Source organism: Diadema setosum, chromosome 11 (genome assembly GCF_964275005.1).
Source record: "Diadema setosum chromosome 11, eeDiaSeto1, whole genome shotgun sequence".
Classification (NCBI taxonomy): Eukaryota; Metazoa; Echinodermata; class Echinoidea; order Diadematoida; family Diadematidae; genus Diadema; species Diadema setosum.
The window spans coordinates 22,918,379-22,946,220 of record NC_092695.1 but is presented as its reverse complement, the minus strand read 5'-3'; the positions used below and the strand labels follow the sequence as shown (position 1 = coordinate 22,946,220).

At 39.5% G+C, this 27,842-nt stretch overlaps 2 protein-coding genes across 2 annotated transcripts; one reads left to right on the top strand and one right to left on the bottom strand.

Moving 5' to 3' along the window:
- Window positions 1–2,228: 2,228 nt before the first annotated feature.
- On the bottom strand, window positions 2,229–11,827 carry LOC140234643 (endoplasmic reticulum membrane protein complex subunit 7-like). The gene is made up of 4 exons (XM_072314676.1): window positions 11,547–11,827; window positions 8,480–8,738; window positions 6,618–6,698; window positions 2,229–4,226 (listed from the first exon to the last, which is right to left on the bottom strand). Exons 1-4 carry the CDS (start codon window positions 11,744–11,746, stop codon window positions 4,092–4,094), a joined length of 675 nt encoding a protein of 224 aa, XP_072170777.1. The 5' UTR covers window positions 11,747–11,827; the 3' UTR covers window positions 2,229–4,091.
- Window positions 11,828–12,344: 517 nt separating this feature from the next.
- On the top strand, window positions 12,345–19,430 carry LOC140235361 (major facilitator superfamily domain-containing protein 6-like). Its single transcript, XM_072315389.1, has 4 exons — window positions 12,345–12,498; window positions 15,224–15,307; window positions 16,889–18,445; window positions 19,197–19,430. Exons 1-4 carry the CDS (start codon window positions 12,432–12,434, stop codon window positions 19,370–19,372), a joined length of 1,884 nt encoding a protein of 627 aa, XP_072171490.1. The 5' UTR covers window positions 12,345–12,431; the 3' UTR covers window positions 19,373–19,430.
- The last annotated feature ends 8,412 nt before the right edge of the window (window positions 19,431–27,842 follow it).

Below are 27,842 nucleotides of genomic sequence, written 5' to 3'. Positions count from 1 at the left end.
TCTACCATGTATTAAAGTTTACACGAAAGAGCTATGATAAAAGTTTTTTTTTTAATTGCTATTGAATAATCTTTCAGAATCACCATCATGTGAAATTATAAATTCATCCCCGTTCAACAGGGATTTTTTTTTTTTTATATATAATTAAAATTTTTATGGCCGCTATACGCAGGTAGATATTCACCACGGGATACAAAATGAGTGGCCGCTGGCCGCGTTAGGCAGGTGGCCACTATATAAAGTGTCTATAATATACAGTAATTTCGTCCGGAGGATTTTTTTTTTTTTCTGTGGCCGCCATAAGCATGGTGGTCGCTACAGAGAGGTGACCGCTAAGACAGGTTTGACAGTATGAATACTCATTTTCCGATAAAAAATTCATAGCTAACGTTTGCTGTCGGAGATGGAAATGGACATTATGTATATTATATGATAATGGGCATTTCCACAGTAAATGGGTACTTTTCAGGGATGCCTCTTTATTTTCTGTTTCCAATGTGCAGTGCCCCCGAATGCAATCTGATCTTAAAGAACACTTCAGTGAGAGATAACTTTATCCCAAAATTGCTTCAAACAAGCAATTTATTAAAATTCATGCCAAAATGAAAAATATTGGGTGAACGCGTGTAACGCTGGACAGAAATTTATGTAGGCCTATACTAACATAATATGAAGGTCAAATTATGAATGCTCATTGAAACTGGTGTTTTTCAATTGAACGGCTTAATTTTGATGAGAGAAGATAATAACAGCTGTAAAATTCTATTGAAAATCGTGTTTTATACCATTTCTAGACCTAGTGGTGAACGCGTGTAACGTGGACAGACCGTCTTGTCGCATTTTGGTCTGTACACAGTTTCAACGTTTCGGCGCACACATTTTGTGGCATATTTTGAAAACTGCTATGTTCAAAGCGACCGCCCCATCGCCTCCTCCCCCCTCCCCCCCCCCCCCCCCCCCCCCCGCTACGCCGTTGACAAGTAGTACATGTATCACACATTGCGATTGTAACCAACTAGCTAAAACTGTATTGTATGTAAATTAATGATTCTTGTTGAGATCGTTTTATGCCACCTGATTGACAAATTGCCCGTTGTCAACATTAATAAACACCGATTATTCAGCGTCTAAGAAACAGCCATGATAGAAATCACAAGGGGTAAGCACCATCACTGACTATCAGGCCAAAGCTCGGTAGCCCAGTGTGATGTCTGGCTAATATTCAGGTCACGGGATCAAATCCCACCCTAGGATGTATATACCCATGATATTTCAGTATGGCTTTAACTCGGACACTAAATAATCATCGTTGATTTACATCAATAAAGGGCAATTTGTCAGTCAGTTGCAAGCATACTGGACACTAAAAATTAAAAGTACACTGATAGGTTAGTGTAATAGGAGTAAGGTGTGGAGAGGAACAATTTCACCAGTGTCTAAAAGTAAACTCTATAGGAGCTTCTTCATACATGTATTAGAATAATTATGAAACAGCCAAAATAGTTCATAGTTGTCAAAGGTTTAAGATTGTATGTTTTTTTTCTTGTTTGTTTGTTTGTTTGTTTGTTTTTTGCTTTTTTTTTGGGGGGGGGGGGGAGGTGGTGGTGGTGGGGGCTGGGTCTCTCTTTTATAGATACAATGTACATGTACTATGACCAGCGCAAGGAGCATGCAGCTACCATACATAACAAGAATATTTGTTAGGAATCTTCTCATTGGATACTAAGTTCTATGTGGCAATTCATAGCCATTTTATTCTAATACCTTTGATCTTGTACTCGAGTCTTGATTCATAAATGCAGAGAAAACCTACTCCATTCACACACTAGAGTAGTTGTTTACACCCACACTGGAAACAAATCGTGTCAGCATCCAACTTTGGTGTTGCATGCACCAAGTTTGTCATTAGGGCCTCAACAAACGTCATGCACTAGCCACCAACTTGCCCCACACCACGGTGCACTCCCATTATAACGAACATGGTTATAGCAAAATTCCTGTTACAACGAAGTAAAACTTCAGGCCACAATATTTTCTGTTCTATGATTTGTATTGTTTCTTTGTTTGGTTATGACAAAATTTCGATATAAGGAAAGAAAACTGCAGGTCCCAAGGACTTTGTTATAACGGGAGTCCACTGTATCACCATCCAGTTACTATCTTGCATATCTTACATTCATAAGGTAACAGATATGCAACAAAAGATTACACCACTAGACATAGCAATGTGTTCCATATACATAAATTTATTACATGTCACGATAGAAGTACACTTGTACACATATACATTGTAACTTTTCACAACATTCCCACTATCATATTCCACAGAATTGAATCCATGCTCAAAACAAATTTACATGAAAACAAATCATAAATATAACCCCAGCCAGAGCATCCAAGCAGTAGCATCAATGGACTGTAAATTCCCTTTCATCCTACAAAAACACCAGTACGCACAAATGGCTGTATCACATTTCTGTTATCTTTTCAAAATTTATCAATGTATTACATCCACATATCAATAACTGGTAAAGTGAAGATCATTTTACAGAAATCCACTGTGGTACTGCAATAATGTGGATGATTGCTGACGTCAAGAAAATGAAAAAAAAAAAATGCCATGAACAATTGCACACGTATTTGCAAAGTTCTATGCATGCTGGCTGATAGCAAATAAAGAAAATACAGGTGCTATTACGGTCGGAACTGGTTTTCATTTTGACAGTTGTGAATTTTCATGACAAAACAGAAAGGGGAAAAGCTTAACCTATATACTCAATTATATATGTTAGATGAGATCCACATATTAAGAATAAGAAAACAGAGCACTACTGATCTACCAGACTGTTGAAATAATGGGCATGAATTTTGAATCAGAGAACTGGTTGGTTGGCACAAATTTACAATTGTAGCAGCATCTTGCCGATTAATGAGATCCACATATTAAGAATAAGAAAACAGAGCACTATTGATCTGCCAGACCGTTGAAATAATGTGCATAAATTTTTAATCAGAGAACTGGTTGGTTGGCACAAATTAACAATTGTAGCAGCTTCTTGCATCTGTTAGGTATGGAAACATATAAACACTTTCCACATTGAAACAATGTAGAGAAATCAAAAGAATTCATATATATCATATACTCTGCACAAGCATCCCCTCCTTTGAGAGTCAATACTTCTCTGTACTGTAACAGTTACAGCATGGATGTGAACTCAATTTCATTATTTCATATTGAAAATTATAACCATGACTGTATTTCTGGAACATCCATTTGCTTAAATCATTATTTATAGAAACAAGCCTATTCATATTTCACATCCCTTTACTATACAAAGACACTAGTTCTATTTATTATGCAAAGAGCAAAATAAGTTCTTGCATTCTGTCACCAAGTATTGCCACATTTACACACCAGTGCTACATCAAACTCATAACTTGTTTCCTCAAAAAACAGGAAAATCAAAAGAATCTGTGATATGAAGGAAAAATTGTTTGACATCAATCTGTATGAAAATTCACATCCAAATCACAGCATAAATCAAACATTGGTTTTACTCTGGATGAAGCCCAATTTTTAACAATGCAACAACTCTCACTCCTCTAATTTTCACAAATGAAATCAGAATGTCCATTCAAGTACAAACTGAAGAATGAGAACTCACTCTCAACGATTCTGATTCAGGTTTGAAAAATGAGATCTCTGATTGTTCCATTTCTGATGACCAGAAGCCGTGATCTTTCTTCATTGAGTCTTGCACATCCTGACCCCAGTTTACTAATGCCCATGTCAAGTAACTCCCAAGTTGTTGTTTTTTTTTTCTTCCAAAGGATTTTGCCCTTTTTTTTTTTCAGGGGAGGAGCGGAGAGAATGAATGTGAGTGGTGCTATTCTTGTATTGACCAGTCTTTTCTTTATACACTTCCTACATGCACCAACAAACCCACAGAACAATAAAGTGCACACATCTTCATCAACAGGTGATTACAATTGATCAATCGCTACATCATATTTGAGTGTATTCTCATAAACATACAAATTTGCTTCAGAATATTAAAGAAAAGTGATTCAAGTTGACAGTTCTACCAATGCTATTTTCTTTTTGCTTTTATAGCTTTATCTTTTTTCTTTGTTGCACTTGAACCCCCTCCAAAGAAACTTGTGGCCATCTCAGAAAGGTCAGGCAGATCTTGTTTCTGGGACATCAGGTTCATATTTTGCATTTCCTGTACAAATAAAAAAGGACAGAAAATACACATCAATGTCTTTAAAAAGCAAATGAAGATACTGAAATGTATGTGAAATATACACAAACACATGCACATTCTCAACACTAGCAAGAAATCTATCAAACAGCACATCTGTGAAAAGTTGATGAACATTTCATTGGAGATGCTTGCCACCATTGTACCGTGCAAGCTTCTTGAATGTCCAGCAGGGCTCAGGATATCAGAAAGGCTACCTCGTTAACCCCTACTCTGCTTTGTTTGCCAATACGGTCATCTGGAATCATCAGTGAATAGGCTGCCTTATCCCATTAATTCCTATTGTGTTACCATGGCCTTCCTATTGGACTAAGGCACACTGCTATACCTGAGTGAGCTTGCTGTCTTTACAACTCTTGGTAGGTCAAATATGGAAGGACTATTGAATGGTAATGAAAATACTTAGCAAGTTCAAGCAAGTACATTAACTACGTGTAGGTGGATAAAGGAGTACGCATAACAATGCCAATATTCTCTGAGGTTTTCAAACCCAACCATCTATTTTCATGGCCCACAAGAGGGGCCCTGTGGATTCCACTCAGTGAAGAAACACTACACAATGCTTCTCATTAGACAGATTTACAATACAGCAATGTGCAATTCTGAAAATTTGCATGTTCATGGCTAAACTGTTCAGTGTGTCGTCAGACGGCTTGATAAGGTGAAAGTTTACATGTACAGAGACTGAACTGTAAGTAGAGCAAAAGCTACCATAGCGATGACAATCAGGGCCAAGTTCAGAGTTCCTCTTTGAGCATGAGCAGAAAAGGTCATTTGTACCAACTGGCATGTTGGTTTTTAAATTTACTGCATTTGTGATGATTATTCATGAAATCCTTATAAATGGCGCTTGCCAGCACATCAACCTGACAGCAAAGCATGGTACCCTGTATTTGGCAATACTGATCTTAAAAGTTTGTTAATACAGTGTACATTCAATGCACATTTTTATGAAATGGATGCTACCCCCGAGTGTTAAATGCGGGCCATGCTGATCACCTGGTCTACACCCATTCATTCTTTTTGAAAACATGAATGCCATAAATTGTTATGTTGGGGCGGGGGTGGGGAACCTCATGCATTATGTCGCTTTGAGAACAAATTTAGTGCCTAACCAACTGAGAAAAAAAGGAAGGCCAGTCATACCAATGAGTACATGAGCTACCTCCAAATTGACTTATTTGGGAGATACACTAACTACTGGTTAAAACATTAACTGTGTTATTAAAGCAACCTCACACACACTTAAATTGCTCACTAACTACTGGTTAAAACATCAACTGTGTTATTAAAGCAACCTCACACACACTTAAATTGCTCACTAATTTCAAAATTTATTTTCCTCTGCCCATCCTGTCCATCCCTCTTTATGTCCCCATTTTCTCTCCCATTTCATAACAGCTGGCTACCAAACTACTGAACTGGCGGGAAGCAATTGAAACTTGTCACATTTCACTTCGTCAAATCCTTCTTTTACTACAAAACACAAACCCAAATCTCCCCTCTTTTGGTTATTTCTGTTTCCAGATAATCTCCACCTCAGCTGACAATGGTAATCAACCCTTATCCTACCTATTATATCCCTTTAAGCTGTTCCATTCAATTTCCTCCTTCCTTTCTTTTTTTTTTATTTGTTTTTCATACAACCAGTATTATCCAAATCCATTCTTACCCATTCCCACTATCACTTCCTTAACCAATCCCTACTCACTCCTATTACTAATGGCTCCACACATCTAAGCCCATTTTTATGACAAGCAGCTGCACAATTCCCACTCCACTTGAAAAAAAAAACAAACAAAAACAAACACACACACACACACACACACATCGATGGCATTCTGCCTTCCCTGCCTCTACCAAATTTTTATCACTGTTTGTAGTTTTATTTTCTTTTGCTTTTGTTCCTTGAAAGCTGGCTTACACTACTTTTATACGATGCAAGAGTTTCAGATATTTTTGCCTCATTGGATCTTAGGGAAAAAAGGGAAAAAATGCCAGCAGGTTTGTTGCGGTTAGTGCATGGGGCTTCCCAAGCAACATGACCGTTCTTCAATCCTTTCTCATACAATTTGAACATTCGTTTCAAAATTTTATCTCCACGGTGCATCATATTAGAGACATGTCGTCAATATATTTACATTTTTGCAGGAATGAATCATTGCACTGACAATGTTTTACAATTTCCTCAAATGAAGCATTTGATGTACCATATGCTGATCACAGTAGTTTCACAGTTTACTTTAAGTTTTTCCTGCTTAATTTCATAAACAAGGAATGAATCTATATTCATTTATCTATATAAATACATCAATAAATAATGAGGAAGGAAGAAGTGGGAATGACACTCACCTTCTGTAATTCAGGATCCTGTGTGTTGACTAATTTTGGCAAGACAACGATGAATAACACCGGTAACACCATCATGATAACCTGCCAATAAAGAAAAACAAAGTATGAAAGAAACATTCTGGTGTTATTGACATCAAACACTGGACATTTGAATTGGCTCTTTAAATATGATGCATGTGAGACTGGAGAAGGCATGAGAATAATATGCGACACTTGGTGCAAGGACTCTTATAGGTAGGGAATCCCATTTGCATGCCTTAAATGAAGAGTTGTATAAATACAGTGGTATGTTGAAGAGAGTATCATTTTAGAAACTCCCATATAAAGTATTGAAAGTGGAAGGTAACATTTAGTACATTTTTATTGACCGTTAGATTTTGAATTGAATTTTTTTCGGGGCTCACCGTAAATTTCAGTACATTGCTAGGCTACCTTTGCAGACCCATGCACTGCATGTGTGTCCATCATGTATATTTTGTGCAGAAAGTTCATCAAAACTTACAAACATTTCTATATACATTCTTGCCACACACTCTATCATGCTATTACATCAGCCCTTATACTTTTGGATTTGTGTTTATAGATTAAAAAAAAATACAGAAGACTGCAACAAAAAGGCTTAAGTGTGGCTGACACACAGAACTACCGAGTAGTTGAGTTTTGTGCATTATTCAAACTGTAGATAACTGTTGACTTCCAAATTTCTCAGCAGTGGCCTAAACAAGTCCCCTGAGGTTCATATTTAATGTTTTGCTGCATTTTGGGAAGTCTGTAAAAGGTATCCCCTACCTTTAAAGAGTTCTGGGACCATTTCATAAAAAGTTGATATGATAACAACTACATAAAAAGTTGATATGATAACAACTCGTGCTGGAATGTCAATTGTCATGGTAACAACACGAATCTAGCTTCCTGATTGGCTGTTACTACTGGAAGTTGCCATTCCAGCGAGAGTTGCTATTCTTATTGTATGAAATGGAGCCCTGATATCACAACACCACAACCAAGTCTTCTGGAAAAAAAGAAAATCCATGTCCAACATGTTACATGTAATAAATTTAATGTTTGGGTCAGTTTTAATAAAATGAATACAACCAAGCAGAAAGAATGGGCCTACTATAAAGCAAGAAATTTTTGCAGCATGAAAGTTTTTCACAAATTGCCAGTGGCATTCAGTGCATATAGTGTAGACAAGAACTTTAGCATGAATTTTAATTGCGCTAATCTTGGCTCTCTTGTGAAATTCACAAGTCAAAATGCACACGAAAATTTTTGGTTTTTAAGATGCATTTTTCCCCAAAATCAAACCCAAATGCAGGCCTTCAGAGTGTTAATGTTGTCTCAAGAAAGTGGTATAACAACCAACCCTTTATTCAAATTAGATGTCCATGGCCTCACATTTCCTAGAATTTATGACTTATATAATGAGTAGAGTTCCTTTTCCATCCTTACATGGGAAAAGTTAAAAGACACCAACTGTACACTTAACATAATTACTGGTTATAAGCTATCTGGACAAGAAGCAAGAGGATTCCAAGTTATTAGTGAAAAAAAAATATAAAAACAAATACACTCTTTCTCTCAGCGCACATACCATAATGACATTTGATGCTATTAAAGAACTAATGTACTCGATGTATGTTGTATTTGATGGAGGGCAATAACTTTCACTAGAAATCTAAGCTATAAAATAGTGATGTAAGAGTGGAAGCCACATCAAAATTTAGAAGAAAAAAAAAATGTGACTACCTAAATGCTCACTACGTCATCAAAGATAGTGTCCTACACAGCTGGCAGCTGTCTATTGTTATGACTTTGCAGAGTCTTGACTTTTCTGTAGACTAGGATCACTGCCAACTTACCATTGGATTTTTCAAGACATCAACCACTCGGAACTCCTCCCTCTTCTGAAAGTATCCCGCGGGACCTTTGGTTCTGACCCTGAGAGGGTAGGTAACTTGAATCACTGACTTGCTGTCCACGTTGTTCACTTTCCTGGCCCGAATCTTCCCTCTTGCTGAGATGTCGATTCTGGTGGATTCAAACACGTACTTCGGATGGGTGATCTCCAAGACGTACGACCCAGTGGGGATGTCGTTGACTTCGAAAGTGCCATCAGATCTGGTTCATCAAAAATACAGAAAGGACAGAAAATTTTGAATGGTCAGAGTCTTTCTCAATGAAATAACATTCTGCAACAATATAACAAATTTGCATTTAATCTATTTCATGTAGAGTGAGCTTTTACATCCTCCCATATATGTTTATTTTGTATACCATTTAAACACAAGGTATTGCATTGATTAAGGATTCCATTGGACTTTGGTGTACACATACTTCTGATTTGTGAAAACTTTAACAGAATATTCTGAGAATTCAAGCATCAAGCCAGGGTAAGCTGAGACATTGAAGTAAACACAAGTTGGAGAGCTCCAGCATTCATTGTGCTGTCATGAGTGGTTGTGTGCTGGTATCATCTCCATGAGTTTGCAATCAAGACATGATCCCTTCTAATGTAGTGAAGCTACAATATTGTAGGTATGCACATTAGAGTGGAAGGTCCATACAATGTATTTGAAGTTTGAGTACAGACTACTGTACCTAGCAGCAAAGAAGAGTAGAAACTTGCAGATGGGATTACAGTGTACATATTGTAATTATGGGGCGTAATTATACATCTGCCCATCCATCTCCAGTTAACTTCATGGGATATACAAATGTATGCCACAAAGTGAGCAAGAGAGGAAGTATGTTTGTCTGTATATCAGACTCTCAATAATGCTGCCCTACGGCTGTATGATACCTAATCCGACATCATGACACAATACGTCCTGGCAAAGAAATCCTTTACCTAAGGACTCTTCCATTCTACATCCGTCATGACAATTCCATCAACTATTTAAAAATCGTTTAATCCCAAAAACCTACAATCCATTCACACTGAAATTTATTATATTATGTTCTGAGTATCATCATCCTGTATGTTGTCATTGTTATTGTTCAAAATCATTCTAGACGGTACTGAAGTATCATAGTAAGATACAAATTGTAGCTGTATGAAGTTTCCATCTGATGTAGTACAATGATGTGCTTTACAATGATCACTGTAAAGAGCACTGAAATAGAAATATATTGTAATGTGTTATACTCTTGTGTACATTGTTAAAGCCAATTTGTCACTATGTATATTTAGTATAACAAGAGCACTTGGATAGTCCCATGCTAGGCACAAGACATAATAGTGCTGTAGAAAAAAAAAAAAGAAGCAGCTAGGATTCAACAAATAACTAAGGTACAATAACAAAGTTTTAAACATATGCATTGCCTTTTGACATTGTACAGGTGTACCCATACAGTCTGTACTATTTTGCTAGTTTTGCAGACATACACCTGGAATGGAACTTGCTGCCATTGCTACAGGTCGAACACCACCAGGCAGGGGAGCACGTTGAAATAGAGAAAAAAGAAATACAGAACAAACACGCATTTACATAGCTGGAGTTCATCTTCAAGCCAAATCAGTAATACCAAATATGCAAAGCTTTAGACTATGAATCTAAGCCTCTTATGTAAACGACAGGCCTGTGAAAAAGAAGTTCTCTTTTGTTTGAAGTTTGTGGAGCAGGTGCTCTCTCTACCATGCAGGGATAAGTGAGCAGAACTTGGCCTCGCCTTTTTGGCTTTGTGTAAAGGCAAACTACCTCTCACAAATCTCAGTCTAATGAATCAAAGCATGGATGATCCAGGGCCTTGCTCTTTCCCCATTGGTTGGGCATTTGTTTGGCTCAAGCTTGGTCATGTGATGCAAACTGGAGGGAAAAGTTGAGGCAGTCACTTCACTAGTTCAGATAGACAAAGACACCACTCTTCAGCAGGCAGACAGACCAGAGGCAAAACCCCAAGATCTAGAGATGCCCCCAGCTCAAGTAGGGCTGGCATTCACCACATTTGACAAGATGCAACTCTCAACCATAGAGCAAACCCTGCCCTGCACTAGTTTGTAAGTACCAGCAGCCTCTTCCAAAAAAAAAATTTACTTTTAATTACTGTAAAAGTGGATATTTTCGCACTCAGCTGGGTAAGAAGAGTTTCGCATGTTTTTAATTCCGCGGAATCCACACATCAACTACTGGAACATACATGTAAGGCAAGCAAAAATATTCGTGTACTTTTATTTTCGCGCTGATTTTGGATTGCGCAAAATGCGCGAAAATTTCAACACTGCAAAAATCTCCACTTTTACAGTAATCTTTTATAGTTCTACTGTGGACTGAAGAACAAAAAACACTATCTGGTAGGATTTACTTTCCTTTTCATATGACATTAAACTTAAAGCAAGTCACCCTAATTTGACCATAGTCCATGACGGTATATGCCAGTGCCATCCAAAATTCGACACCCGGCTGTGCGGTCAAATTTTGCCACAGGTCGAACCTAACCTTGGTGTGGCCTGTGGGTTTTCTTAATTTAGTAAATTTAGGTCTAGTCCATTCGATTGACTGTGACAGACTCCACAACTCGCTTTTCTTTTCTTTTTTTCTTCACAAATGCACCATTTAAAAATGCACCATTGAACTTGGTTAGACCTAAACTTTTACTTTCACCATTAAATTTACAAGTGTATTTTATTTCCTGGAACTCTTGCCACTTTAGCAAATTGGTGGAAACTGTTTCGACATAAAAATCTAATTTCATGTTACACTAGCCCGACCAGACACTGTTACGCTATCGCGACGTACCATGTACAGCGACTGGGCTGTGTATAGTTAATGTTACACTTGATATCAAGTTCTTGTACGTTACACCTCTAATCTATGATAATCTAGCATTGGAATCTACTCTAGAACGACCAAATAAAGTCAAAAGGACTAACGTTAGGATTTTGGATAGAGGTCTAACGTTATTTACCCAAACTTTTTAGACACTCACTTCACAAACCCAATGAACTGGCCACCGTCAACGAGCACTTGAATTGACGGGAGCCACTCTGCCGGTTTCACGCCTGGAACAGACACTTTCCCTTCAATCTTGAATGTTTCCATTTGTTTCTCCTCTTCGGCATCTTGAGCTTGTCCATAACACAAACTGCAACTAAAGATGACAAAGGAAATCCACTTCAAGTTCGACATTGCTCGCCAGTTTTCCAAATGTTGCGTGGTAAAAAACGTCCCTCTGAACAGAGGGCTCTGTGTTCTAATATGAAATCGAGTTGTAGTAAATGAATGACCCGTAACCTTTTCGTGTGTAGAATGTACGTGTATACACGTATACGACACTCGACGGTACTCGCAACCAACGCACTTCACTTCGGCGTGCACGTTCACGTCGTGAGGTTGCGCTGCGTTACATGTGTGTGTGTGTGTGTGTGTGTGTGTGTAGGGCTTGGGCAATTCGACCCTAGAATAATTTGACCGTAGATAGATCGGACCCTATTGCTGAACGATTCTCACCAAAGCACAGTGTTACGCTCGGCTCTTTGATACTCACGTAGATCTAGTCCTTGTTATGTTCGCTTCCGGCTCAAATTCTCGAACCGAACTGGCAGTAAGCCCCTCCTCTAGTCCTACCTAGTAGGCCAAGCGAATAATGTCTGGTTAACCTGTAACGTTAGTCCGTAGTCTGGACCGTAGTCCGTACAATAGCGAAACACTTGTCACTGCTTGTGGAAGCCTCTGTATGCATCTTCACCGCGTGGATGCCCGGATCCATCCCCGCAGTGTCCCGCTTGATCAGGGAGGTGGAGCCCCCTGGACTCCCTTGATGCTTTGATATCCAACCAATGTAGACACACTAGCGTCTGTGAATGCCCACCAAATGGCTGCACCATCGTTGATTTACAAGTCGGGGGCGAGAGCCGCAGTTCCAGCCGTCATATCTCTCGGTATCATGCAATTTTATGTTCATCATATTTCAAAGGGATGGCTGTTGTGAATTTTTTTTTTTGTCTACCTTACTCTGTGCACGCGTCTGATTGTGAATTGTGCTTGTAAAATTATTTACAGATTATCTGTTTCAGTGTAGGAACCTATATTAACAACACTAAAGTTTCTATTTTTGTAAAGGCAAGCATGAGATCTTTGAAAGATCGAAATAAAAAAAAAAATCCATCTGTCTGTAGGGGTTCTTATATTATTTTTTTTTCTTACTGTCATGGTCCTCGTGGATGGAGGGGACAGACTGAAGTTTCAGTCAAATGAAATCTTAGATTGAAAAGTCAGTCTCGAGTCTTTATTTATGAATGGGGATATGTTCCGCAGAGACTTATGTTTGGCTTCACAGCATCCACTTGATCTAGACAATACTAGTAGACCCAGTCATTGGGTGTCCGGACAGGTTGTGGGACCGGACGCGTACTGTAAAGTGCATCTGGTTTGACAATGACGCGCCTACATATTAAACAGTTGTATGTCAGTGAGGAGCTGCGCGTAAATGCGTATTCAAAGTAAAATAAGCAAGTCAGTACGCGAGAGTCTTAAGTGTCCGGACACCCAACCCCCCATCCTACCATACAGTGCACTCCCGTTATAATGAACACGGTTATAACCAAAGTTCTGGTTACAACATCAACATAGTAAAAATTCAGACTGCAACATTATCCACTCTGTCTGTATTTATATTGTTTATTTTTTCGGTTATAACAAAATTTTGATGTAACAAAAGAAAACTGCTGGTCCAGAGGACTTTTACTTCGTATTATATGGGAGTCCACTGTAGTTCCCATAAGAGAATTGTCAAAGTAAACTAAATTGTTGTTAAACTCCTCTGAACAAATGGATTTTTCTGTCTAAAAATGTAAGATTTGAAAAAGTTCTTGTAAATCATATAAATCGCCCTGTTTGCAGCAGGGTGCCTATTTCTGGCAGGGGCACTTTCATTCACCAGTACTAGCCCGACCAGACGCCATGCAAGTGTACAGTGACAGGGCTTGTATACTGTATACCAGGTACTCGATATATTTCACGAGTCTAAATTTTCGCGAATCGGAACTTATTGACAATTTCATGAGTGGTTAAATTCGCGATCATGGAGAAATGTATACGCGTACGTTACATTCATATCGGCACTAAAGTCAATATTTTCACGTGTTTTTAATTTCGTGAATAGCAGCTGACTCGAGAAATTCGCGAAAATAAAAACCTCGCGAAATTTTCAGCGTGTACAGTGGTTACAAAACAGCTAATGAACATCATGTGTGCTTGGTCCCACTTTAGAACACAAGCAGGATCAGTTACCAGTACTTGCAAGTGTTATGGGGAGTGACACCTGATTTGGTATTTTCATCAATAAATGAAATGGGCCCTGGCGCAAATTTAGGTGCCATGTACAATGCCTGCTACAAATGGGTTGTTTACTCTAAATTTGTAACTGATTTTACTTCAGTTGAAGCTATGATGTGTAGACATTCTACACATTCATGTGTGACCCAGCATGGCTTGTGAATTGCTGGATATTGATATTCTTGGTCAGACAGTGGGTTACCAAGCTATTTATAATTTGACTTTATTGCAGTTATGTTAGAGTGATAAACATTGCTTAAACTTCAAAAAAAGATAAAACATTATCCAGGAAATTGTTTTGATAATCTGAGCCAGCTCTTCCTCGATCAAAAAAACAAAACAAAACAAAAACAAAACAAAAAAGGCTTACCCACCCATAAAAGAAATGGAAAATAGTACAGTAAGGGTACCGGTTTTCGACACTTTAGCACATTTCCTTGTTTACCATCAATGCTGCACCGTTTTACCTCGGAATTTCGATATGAAGTTGAGCTACAAAGGCCAATAATAATATGCCTTAAACGAATTCCCATTTGAATGCACTCGCGTTCAATTTTTAAGCGATTTCCGCCACGCCGTCGCTGGCATCAGATTTCGACACCCAGCATCATTTTTCGACACACAATCACAGCGCGCATCACACAGAAATCACATGGCGCGTACAGTACGCGTACACTGTGCATTGTGGACGCAAACTAGCAATCATACCGGCGCAAGAGCTTGTTGTTTCCTCTAAACGTGTCTTGATATGGGAATGTCGAAATCTGGTGCCACATTCTCAAAGCCAGCTCTTTCTACAAGTTTGCTCATTTATCACGAATTCAGCCATGAAATTACTAAAGACGATTATGAAATCAAACATCAAGATTTGGCAAGCAAACTGATACTAAAGCAAGATAACCGGCACGGGTGAATTTGATTTTACGGCGATGTATACAAAATGCGTCATATTGTTTTGAACCCCTAAAAATGGCTGACATTAACATTTCTACTGACACTGTGTTGCTTTTCTCCTAAATATTCTACCGTCGGATTATGATGACAAGTGACAAACGGTGTTTATATAAGACTAGAAATGTGATTGATAACTTGGTTGATTGCTGAAGTCAGACGTTTGTATTGAGTATAAAATTTTATAAGAATTATCTGCTGGGTGTCGAAATCTGGGTCCTGTTGAAAACTGGTGCACTAACGGTATGTAAAAAAAAAGAAGAAAATGGTGGGGGGGGGGGGTGTTTTATAGCATTGCATTACAGTTGTGTTCCTCTGCTGTTGGTGATATGTCTTTGTCTTGTCTAAATATGTCTTTTTCTAAATTTTTTTCTGCAGTAAAACAGTGTGGGTGCCACGAGAAACTGAGGGTGAACCGAACATTTGTGCCTGTCAAGGCGGTGTACTTCCTGCTCTGGTCAGGTGAGAGTTAAAAAAAAAAAGCAAAAAAATGTCAATTTCAGTCATAATATGCATCAACATTTTCTTGTTTCTGTTTGTTTTTTGTGCATATTTTATGAGCACTGTCTTTGTTTGGTTGTTTTATTTTCTTTTTATTTTGTTTTGTTTTTTGCTTATCTTAATTATGTAATAAAAAATGTATCATAATACAAATATGTCATTCAGTTACTGGAAAAGACTTTCTTGCATCCCATCACCTAGTTTGCTATATACCACTGTACACTACCCTACCCATATGTTGGCTTATGCATGGATGCATGCATGCACAGTGGGACACACATTTGACAAATGGTGAGGACAGGCATGCATCTCTGCATTATTAGCTAATAAGGGTAGGGTAGAGTAGAGAATACGGCAAGATAGTCTTTCCCAGTGTTGGATCAACCAAAACTATCCCATTGGTAAGTAGTAATTTTCCCAACAGAGCTCAAGCCTAGGAATTGCTGCTTCATCTGCACAAATTAAGCACCTTCAGGGGGCGTTTCATCAAGCATTTTGTTGTATATATTTGTTTGTTTGTTTGTTTTTTGACAAATTTGCGCTCGGTCAATCCGGTGCAAGGATTTCAGTAGCTTTAAACGGTTTGTCAGAAATACTAGCAAAATGCTTGACGAAATCCTCCAGATTAGTCTACCCCTGTGCCTGAATTACATTTATTTTTGTTGTACCAATTGCTCTTTTCTCATTTGTTGCAAGGATAATTGCAACCCACAATATTTAGGAGTATACATAGTTGGGAAATGATACAGGTAGGGTGCAGTGTGATTTATCAAATAATTTCAGATATTATATGACTCGTATGTTGAGGCTGGCTGTTGTGTAACTAGTGGTCTTGCAGAGGATAATGCAGGTGCAGTTGCAGCCGTTAGGAAAACAAAAAAATGATACTGAGAGAAATAAAATGTCAATATGTAGTGTGCTGATTTGTTTGTGAATCCCTCTTTGTTTCATGTGCTCAATACTCGAGATATTTACAGATTAAATTTACAAGTTACAGCAGAAACCACTCCCAGGGCCATATACAGGGGCGGATCCGGGAGGGGGGGGGGGGGGGGGGGCACCTTTACAAAATTAAACAGGGGCACACATGATCCCTTTTTTTCTTTTTATTTCTGTTTTAATGAAAAATAAAGGGACACCCAATGCACTGCCCCTTGATCCACCACTGTATATACAACAATGTAGTAGAAAAAAAAAATAGTCTTCTTGAATATCAGATTATGTAAGTACTGTTAAGTGTTATCACATTATTATGGTGTAACATTCTTCATACATGATACAAGAATATATCAAAATGTTTTCATTTGTGCAAATTTTGCTAGTTGATCTATTTTTGCCCCAAAAGTTGCCTCCTTTATTGAATACAAATGATTCTACATCATTTATAAGGCTTTTCTCATGATCTCATTGCATCATGTGGTTCTCAATCGCAAACATAACCACTTAGTAATACAAAATTTGTAGTGCAAGTCCCGATGCACTGTGAAATATATAATGTTGTATATATACTATGTTGACTAGATGTCTTGTTTTGTCTTGCAGGGATGGTGAGCCTTCTGCCATTCTTGCCAGTCTACCTCTCCTATGTGGGGCTGAATCCACTCCAGGTTGGGGTCGTCAAGGGCCTGGAACCCTTTGTGGGCCTGTTTGCATCCCCTATCGGTGGCAGCCTGGCAGACAAGTACAGCAAGCACAGGCTGATCTTGATATGCAGTATGATCGGGACTGGCCTCGTGTATGGGAGTGGAGTGTTCGTGCCGCTCCTAAACCATGGAAACGGCACTGTTCCATGGTCCAACGTCACAAAAAGTGGAGGTGTGGAGCGGATTCCTCCTCAAATGACCACAGACGGTGACAGTCAGGGTCAATTTACATTTACAACTCATGCTCTGTGTGCAGTTTTGAATAACAGTGACTTGAATCAGCAGGTTTGTTTGCTCTCTTGTCAGGCATGTGATGATAGTCCCAGCCTTCCAACACATTCTGTGCTCTTCGGCACTCAGTGCAAGTTGCTAACTAGCAAACAACAAGCAGGGATCATTCATAGTAACTCTAATGCCACATGCTGTTATGTTGATGATGAGGTTGCATTGTGTCCAAGAGACGAGCAGCAGTTTTCAGCCACATTGGCCTCCAAAGGACTTTGTCTGCATGTAAACACTATACCCTCCTTGCCTGCCTTGTGCAATAACCATTCTTTAGCTAACCAAATACTACAAATTACAAGACAACAAATGCCTGTGAAAACAACTTTAGAAAATACGCCGACACCAGTGACGACTCCGCAGCCCCCACCAGGGGTCAGCAGTGACAGGAACATGCAAACATTTGCAATAATGCTTGCCATCATCGTCATTGGCCAATTCATCTCCAACCCGTCCTTTCCACTCCTGGATGCAGCTACCATGGCGATGATCAAAGAGGCAAATGATAAAGGAGAGCAGGTTGAATACGGACATCAGCGACTCTGGGGAGGTGTCGCATGGGGTGTGTTCGCTCCTCTTTCTGGCGTAATGATCGATGCCTACGCGTCGGCGTACCCAGATTCGTTTAACAGATACCTTCCCGCGTTTATCGTTTTTGTCGTAGTGGTACTTCTGACAGTCATACCAGCCATAAGGATGAAGTTTCCTGACCATCGTCCCCCGGAGTCGCTCACCAGAAACCTTGGAAGTTTGCTCAGAAAGGCAAAGGTGCTGGTGTTCCTGTATGTCATGTTCATCTCAGGGGTTTGCGTTGGAGTCATCAGCACCTACCAGTTCCTATTCCTGGCTGAGTTGACGGGGACCCACACTGTCATGGGCCTAACGTTAACCTTCACCTGCATGTCAGAAGTCCCCTTCATGTTTTTTGCCCGCCAGATCATTGAGAAATTGAGCCATCGAGGGGTGTTCGTCTTGACGTTGTTCTGCTATGTCATCCGATTTGTGGCATACTCTTTCCTCCAGAACCCGTGGCTAATCCTACCAGTAGAGCTGCTGCATGGCATTACATATGGAGCCCTATGGCCAGCATGTACATCATACATTGCCTTGATCACTCCACACAACACAAGAACAACAATGCAGTCTGTGGCGTATGGCATTAAGTGTGGACTAGGTAAGTGTTCTTACTTCTACTTCTGTAATATAACTTTCATTCTTGATCAGATGACTGCACAATTTTTTTTTACTTGGTTTGTGCCCACATGAAATACATGCATTAATGCTGGAGTGAACAAAGTGTTTTCTAAAAGTGTACTTATACACATTATAAATGTGTAGTTTGGTAACTGCGAAAATGCAAAATATTAGCCAGAGGGGTTTCGTGGAAGTTCAACAGTCTAAGAGCATATACACAATTGTGGTTGCTGAGATGTAATTTTTTTATAATCGATGATAACCCTGGCGACAGCAGTAATTGCCAATCTTCCACACTAGAGTGAATGGCATGGAGCTTGTTGGAAAAAAACAATTTCTAAGGGACAATTGATTGTCACCGAGGGTTTTACTTACATTGTTGAGTGAGGAAAGCTCTTGTGGAATAAAAGTTGTGTACTCCAGTAAAAATAATTCCACACTTTTGACCTAAAAATTCTCTGAAACAACTCATCCTGACAAATTGGTTTGGCCAGGTAAGTCTCTTGGTTAGACCCTTTTGATGTCTTGTGAGCAAATTCCATGAGGTAGAAGATGAATTTTGAGCCCTTCCGAGAAATATGTTTAGACTTTAATACATTTTGCCCAAATATGCTTGTAATGTGGGAATGAACTAATAGGTGTTAAAGGGTTCTCTTTTCTCCTTCCTTAATTCATTCCTTCCTTCATGCCTTAATTCCTTATTACTTCCTTAAATTGCAAACTCTCTTCAGGAGAGGGCCTAGGATCCCTAGTGGGAGGTGTTATCTATCACCTGTTTGGAGCCAGGAACCTCTTCAGGGGTTGTGCCGTCCTGTGTGCTGTGACAGCCCTCTTCTACTGGCCGACAAGCATCTACCTGGATTGGCGGGATTCAAGGAGGAGCAACATCCAGTATGCTGTGATGTAATGGACTCCCCACTCCAGTTGAGAATGGTATAATGGTAGTTGTAAATTCATCACCCATCTCGCCTACCAGAAGAATGTGCCTTGATTTGAAAATACTTCAACGATTTGTCACTCGGACTGATAGACAATCACACACAACTTTTGGTTTACTCAATGTATATTTGTATCTGTGTAGATACCTCCCAAACATTTTTTACTGCCTATTGCCAACTGCCACCTTGCAGGTGAATATGTACAACAGGGTTTAATAGAGATTTACCGGGTACTTGTATTCATGGATGGGTATGTGATTTTAATCCTGCACAATGATTTCACTCCAGTTTGGAATGGTATACTGGTAGTTATAAGCTCTTCACCCATCTCAACAATCAGAAGAATGTGTGTGTGTGTGTGTGTGTGTGTGTGTGTGTGTGCTTTTTTCTAAAATGCACAATGATTTGTCACTTACACTGACAATCACACACGACTTATTGTGTATATAATACCCGTGGTATATATTTGTATCTGTATATAGATATACGCACAATAATCCTAATTTACAGATATTTTTTTCTGTAATGAAGGAAATGCTATTCCTTCCATTAGTACTGTCCATGAATGGAAGGATCTCATACTTTCCAGTGGATACCTGCCAGACATTTTGTACTGCCTAGTGGCCAACTTGTAGGTGAATATACAATGCATAACAGGGTTTTACTAAGATTTACCATGTACTCATATTCCTGGATGGGTATGGGATTTTTCATCCTGCACAAAGATTTCAGTGTGTTTTGTTTTTTGTTTTTTGTTTTTTTTTTTTGTTTTTGTGTTGCTGGTTTTTTTTTTTTTTTTTTGGGGGGGGGGGGTGGGGGGGGGGCAGTTGTCATATCAGTGTTCATAGTCCTCAATAGTAATTATTTATTTGAACAGAAGCAAATACTCTACTGCATATTGTGTGATTGCTATTTCATTTTCAGGTGACTTGAAATATATTTTTATCAGATTGCTTATGAAAAAGGTAGAGAACGATTTATCGGTTTACAATGTCTTGATTGAATATATGGAAACCAATGGTTTGGATCTTACATGTAAGTATCACATATCATACATTCTTCTCACTGAGGTGGTCATATATGTCCTTCATTGCTTCTCCGATATCCAGTCTTGAGTCTTTTGACTTTCAGGGGTTCTGCTGTTTGCAAGTGCATGGTTGTAAAAGCACTAGTTATCAGCTGCTTCTACTTGGCAAAGTGCACAGTCTGAGTCTTTTGTCTTCCAGGGGTACTGTTGTTTGCAAGTGTATGGTTGTAAAAAGCTCTAGCTATCAGCTGCATATACTTGGCAAAGTGCACAGTTTTAAAAGCAACCAGTTATTGGCTGCTGCACCTACTTGGCAAAAAAAAAATGATGCAGAAGTTGCTCATCTGTTGACATGGAATGAAGCCATGATGAATGCGGATGAATGTATGGCCCTGTACATTGCATCAACATTACTTGTGTTGCTGTGAATAGCTCGTTGGTAGTACAAAGTCAGCTGCATTCTTTCCATGCCATTAAGTCACTCACCGGCTAAGAGGGTCTGTTTCTTGCCCTTTCTGTACCCATCCGGGGGAATGAGTGGGATTTTGTTTGGCTTTAGGTAATTTGTCCTAAATAATAGATTTCATGCACTGCAAAGTGAGACAGTGCAGAAAAAGGTCAATACCATCTGAATTATTTGTTACGATGCTGATACTGTTGAAGTTCATTTAAAATATGGTTCAGCTTTTGCACATGTGACATAGATGTTACCCATTCATGTTAAATATTATAGACATCCTTCACATGAGCTCATTGTACCAGGAGTTCAACTATCTTGGGTCAGCTCCCATTATAGAGACTACAACATAATAGTGTTTGTCTGGTTAGGGCCTTGTGTACGTGGCATTTAATTATCCATGATGGGTTTCCTCTTTTTTTTCAAAAAGAGGAAAATAACCTTTCTTCGTTCCTCCCAAGATTTGTTAAATGCATTTGAAAAAAAAAAAAGATTGAAAAATTATAAAGGCCTTGATTTTGATCTAATTTTGGCTCCTATCACCACAGGTGGTTCAATCCCTTTGTTTACTGATTTATTTAGCAAGAAATAAGAATCATACCCTTTCGTGTTGTGAGCCATTGCTATGGACTAGTGGTTTTCCATTGAAAACAACCAGTCACTGAAATGGTCTCAACTACTTGCACCCTGGAAGGCTATATTTCGCTCTTCCAGAGGACCACAGCACAATTATTGCTGTCTGCCTGTTTCATTATTCAAACAATCTCTGCATTCCCTGCACATTATTGGGAATGTGTAAACCAGTTTCTTGCGTGCGGCAAAATCGAAGAATATGTTTTTTTTTTTTTTGGTTACTTTTTTGAATTTTTAGCTCTCCTGAAAGCTGAAGGCAACCATAAATATGCTAGTCCAACACAACCTTCAGCTCTGCAAGTTCAAATTCACTGACAGTATGTAATCCAAAAAATAGCACAAGGCATTTGATTCTAGTTTTAACAATAACCATAAGGTACAGTTTTTCAATCCTGCATTATGATTTTTCTTGTAGAACACGATATTGTGCAATCCAATGGGTCTTTCTGAGACACTATCAAGTTTCCAACCAGTGTGTTCTCGTTTCCCAATCTATCTGAGCACTCCCTCTTCCATTTTCCCTCATTCCCTGCACAAAACCTGCCTGAACTTCAACTGACGAGCCACTTCATTCATCACCGTGCCCATTTCCACAGCCCAAGCTGGGAGAGGCAACGTTGGTCTCTCCTGGCGGTGATCCTTCCCTTGCACTGAGAGGATGTCACAAAATTTCTCTGTAGGCGTGCATGCTACATCTGTGTAAAACCTTGGATCCAAGAGCCCATGCTCAATAACACGATTTTCTTTTGCCATGTAAAGAGGGCTGGGCTGGCCCCCGCGCAAGCCATTCTTTCGTCTTCAAACATTTCTTGCACGTTGTAAATCAAGTCTAAAAAGTGGAAAAATCGTTCTGTCAATCTGTCTGATGAAGTCTGGAAAAACTTTTCCACAACTTCTTCCCACAACAGCCACAAACAGTCCTCACGATTAACTGGACTGCTGTATCTGAACTGACGGCCAGTGCTGCCTCTGCAGCCGGTGTTTGGGTGATGGAGTAGGTAAAACCTTGCCCAGTGACTGCAATGACTAGGGTAGTGATGCCCTGAAACACGAAGGGGAGTCCTCTATAAGGATGACATCTTGCTGAGGGGTTGGTGATGCAAGACATGGGCATATCGGTGCAACTCTCTCTGCTCCATATCTAACTTGGCTACAGCGGCCTTTGGTATGAGAAAAGTTGAGGAATGGTGTAGATACAAAGTTATGTTTTTGTTTTTGTATTGATTTTATCATTTTTGGCCATTGTTTTTCTTTTCTCAATATACAAGTCCCACACAACCTTCAGCAATTTATTTTTTTATGTTTCAAATCCACCTCATCCCCCCCCCCCCCAAAAGAAAGTTTGTCCACCATTATTTTAATTCATATCCTAGTTTCGAAAATAATGCTCTTGTTTCGGTGAAATTTTGATATTACCGTTGATGACTTTCACGATGCATTCGCAAATGGCATCTATCAGCCCCTTGCTGCTGTTTTCAGCAGGGCCCTCCACTGTCGAGTTGTACAGTGAGCCATAGTCTTCAGAAGAACAGCATGTGTCTCTTTATACGATGAGACATTTTAAACAATGAGGTTACGACTGGCGCAAGTTCTTTATACTCTTTATTCATGCCACATGTCTCCCTAAGTTGACCCTTCTTTGTTCCAGCTGCTGTTGAGTCTCCCCCCTCAGAATGAACTTGATGTATTCTAGAAAAAAGCCACACTCCATGAGATCCGGTATCATCCAGAGCACCCTGCCAATGTAAGGGTAGACTCTCTAAACAGTAATCGGGTCCAAATGCTGAACCGCCTTGAACACTTTGTGCTGTAGATCGCCCAAAGTTCCATCACGAGGAGATTCTGAAATTTTGATATAACCGTTGATGACTTTCACAATGCATTTGCAAATGGCATCTATCAGTCCCTTGTCTCCTGTTTTCAGCAGGGCCCTCCATTGTCGAGTTGTACAGTGAGCCACAGTCTTCAGAAGAACAGCATGTGTCTCTTTATACGATGAGACATTTTTAAACAATGAGGTTACGATAGGCGTGAGTTCTTTATACTCTTCATACTTTATACTCTTTTGTCAACTCTCTCCAGTTTTCCTTCCTGAGGTTAGTGCCTCTTTTTCCTGCAAACATTTTTGGGCCAGTATCCTTTTTCTGATGATATTCCCTGATATTAATGTAGCATTTCCCTTGGAACATTTTGACTACTATGAAGTGAGATTTTCCTGTTGCAAACATGGTTTTTACTCCCTCCTCAAATTTGTACAGCTTCTCTAAAGGTTGATTTTCTCTAGTTGTTGGTTGCATCTTGCTTTTGCGATTTCACACAATGAATCCTATAAAACAAAAAGTTAAACTGTTTTACGTACTCCATTATTGCAACACTCAATATTTTGGAGGTAGCGTGGTAGAGTGTTAACAACAGCAATTCGTTCAATGATGAAGCATTACACATTCATTTGAAGTCCACCAGCAGGCTTATTTAGCACAAGATGTTTCGAGCATGAAAGCAAATTCATAATATCAAGTCAAATACAAGTGCGGTACAACCCATATATATTTATAATATAAAAGCCGTAACCCAACGGAGGGGGTGGCTAGGGTTTTTCAGCAGATCTGAGGTCCTCACCTGAAGAAGGTGTGAATGAAGACCGCCCCTGTTCTCCAAGTCACACTGTATATACTCTGTATTTCTGTTTATGCTTATCAGTCTGGTTACTGTGACTACAGACATGTTAATTAATAGCTATACCAGTATATGTTACATGTGAACAATATACTGCTTGAATATAAGAGTGACTCACTTGGGAAGTAGAGATAGGGCCATACATGCTGTGCCCTGTATTATATTCGTAATCCAATGCCTATTCAGTTGGGTTTTACTCATTCTATTGTGACACATAGTTCCTTACTGCTGAGCACACTGTTTATACAGTGATTAAAACCTTATCAAGCTTACATGCAAACCCCTTACTAATGTTATAAACCTTATCAAACATACATAAAACTACTTTACATTATCATTGCCTCTGGGCTGCTTCCTGCATCTGTCTGGCCCATCTTACTTCAGCCTGCTGTCTCTGGCCTGCTTCCCGTGTCTGCATGGGGCCTGCTTCCCTCAACACTCTAATGGGTTTTGGGGAGCTTAGGAAGAAAAAGTTGCCTCATCCGTCCTGCTCAATGTCAAGGCCAGTGAGGATGGCTTGCTCCGGCCAGTGGCCATCGATGGGAGTAATGTTGCCAGAAGGTGAGACCTATCACAATCACAATGGATGAATTGACAAATATGACATATTGATATCCCAGATTGGGATAGGATTTTGTGACACTTGTTGCAAGAACATTTGGAACACAGAAATGCAGAAGTAGTAGGTCTAGGCTTTCTAGCAAGAGATATTGTTTGAAGCGGAGTGTATGAATGGAAGGATTAACGAGTGACAAAAGGCGACGGAAGGAAAGGATTAGGCCTATTGATAAAAGATGCAGCTGCAATAGTAGGAATAGAATTAAAAGATTAACTAGTATAATCCTTTCTTTGTGAATGACTTTGGCGTTGGTAGTATAGGGACAGCTGCGGTAGAAAAGGGGCGATGAAAATGAAGAAGGTTGCTTTGGTTAATAGAAGGGGAAGCGTTAAAACAAAGGTCCGTCGTTGCATCAACTGCAGCTGGATGGAGGATTATTCCGGTGCGCCGGTGGAAGAAAAATGAAGGGAAATATAGAAACAATGGCGCTGAGAAAGAACCAGATGGAAGATGAAGATGAAAGGGATCCGAATCGTGTGTTTTTGCGGCCTGTCTGGGAGGATTTAGGGAGAAGGGGTAATGATAAGACAAAAGGTTGGGTTAGGGTGGACAGTTGATGACGAATGGCCATCCATTGGAGCAATTGGTGGAGCGAAAGGTAAATGATCATCAATTGGTCAAGAATGGCAAGTGTGATTGGCTAAAACTTGCAAAGGCAAATATGGACGCGTAATACGAATAACTGCAAGTGCGTTTGCTTATATTTGGTGACATGCCGATGAAATATCAGTACGAGATTGTTTTGCTCTACTCATCGTTTTTGTGCGCTTTCGTCGAGTTTATTCAGCGTTACAATTACATAGGGAATCAAAATGTTAACTGTAGTGGAGATTGTACGCCGTTTACAGGAATGTACCTGTCTAGACGATGTGTCCACACTAAGAGATGAGTTATATGAGGAGTTGGAACCAGAACATCATTGCTTGATTTTTGCCAGGACATCGCATTTCTTGGGGCAGGAGGGTTCTACATCCACCAGTCTTTCAACTACTGAAAACAACGCAGGTATGATTCATATTTTGTAAGCAATCATATCGTATAGCATTATTCTTACTTATGTAGGCCTAACAAGATACAAAATTAATGTCGGTGTATGTGTGTTTTATATATATAATATATTCGATAAACATGTATAAAAGATATATACATTATTAACTCTTATTGGGTTTTTTTTTTTTTCAACCTTACTAGATATTATGTAAAACAGTTGTGTATACTGATGTTCACAATTAATATATCATACAGAAGAGCAGAATGAAAGGACTGATCCTGAATCCGTTCGAAGGAATGGTCTGGGGTTTACATCAACTCAGAATGGCAGTATCACAGGTGGCACTCTACGGGATGAGGAGAGGCCTTCAATGAGTTGGCAACACCCGAGGTCTTCAAGCATCGGAGGAGGAGGACCATCGTCGAGCGAAAACAGAAAGCGACAGGCTGACACGCATCTATCAAGAGTCGACACCACTTTGCCCATTTACACAGTGAGTCAAATAAACCAGAAACATTGTAAAAAGTATAATGGGACAATGACTGACTACACCGTTACGTTTAACCCAGTTGAGCGAAACGGTCCGATGGTTGACGCTATGCCTCAATTGAGCGGCATGTTTGATAACATCGTTGATGAGATGATCGAGGGTGTTAGAGATAGGGACTTTGTAAGAGTAGTTTTCAACGCACCTCAATTGAACAAACCAGTTAGTATGCCATTTGTCAGAAAGGATCAGTTAAGGCACGATGCCTTTAGTACAAAATTAGTTTCGACCTTGCAGTCTCACGAGGAGATTTCCCTCGATGAGACGTGTACTTTTAACGTTATTCATTTAGCCATGCCTGAGGGGGGCAAAGCGAAGCGGAGATATCTTCTCCTCTGCGATAGGTTGATGAAAATGAACAGTATAATTCAAATAAAAAACAGGGGAAAGGATGAAATGTGCTGCACGAGAGCAATAGTAACGGGTATCGCGCGAATAGAAAAAGATCCCAATTGGGATTCCATTAGACAGAGCTATGGTATGCAAGCTTCGTATGCCAAAGCATTGCACCAAGAGGCCAGCGTCCCTTTTGGGAAATGTGGAATCGAAGAAATCAAGGCTTTTGAGAATACTCCCCGCATGAGAAATTATAGGGTAATCTTGATTTCAAAAGAAAATTTGAACACCATAGTTTACAGTGGACCCGATGATCGTGACCATGCAATTTGTTTGTACTGGCACGATGATCACTTCGACCTCGTTGCCTCCCTCAGTGCATTTTATCGCAGATTGTATTTCTGCGAGAAATGCCTCAAAGGCTATGACGTGAAGTTCTCGCATAAATGTGAACATATGTGTAATTTATGTCGTGGCAAAGACTGCTTAACACCATCCGTGAGAGACCAGTCCAGTCATTGTAATAGATGTAACAGAAATTTTAAGAATGAGCGTTGCTATCGCAACCATAGAGAAAATGGACTGTGTTGGCGATTGTACAAGTGTCCTTCATGCAACGTGCTTTGTAACGTCAAATTGTTAAAGAATTACAAGACGAGTCATGTGTGTGGTCAAACGTTGTGTAAGCTTTGCAAGAAATTTGTAGATCCTGGTCATAAATGTTATATGCAACCTGTCACGAATGAAACTGTATCTCAGAATGGGTTCGTAGAGATTGGGGGGAGGAAAGACGAGCGCGTCGATAATGATGATGTTGTGGTAGAAGATGTGAGCGATGAACCTGAAGAAGAAGCAGAGAGCGAAACAGAGTGTCAAGCCGTAAATGTTGCCAGGGGGCGAAAGAAAAAGAAAATGAAAAGTAATAGTAAACAGAAAGATGTGAACAAGTTTATTTTCTTTGATTTTGAATGCAGTCAAGAGAGTGGGACGCACATTCCCAACTATTGCGTAGCTCAAAAGGCATGCTCTCAATGTTGTTCTCTGCCCTTTGAAACACAATGCGATACATGCGGGACGAAAGAAAAAGTATTTGAGGGGGAGGATACTGGCAAACAATTTTGCAGATGGTTGTTTGAAAGTGAGGAAAACAAGG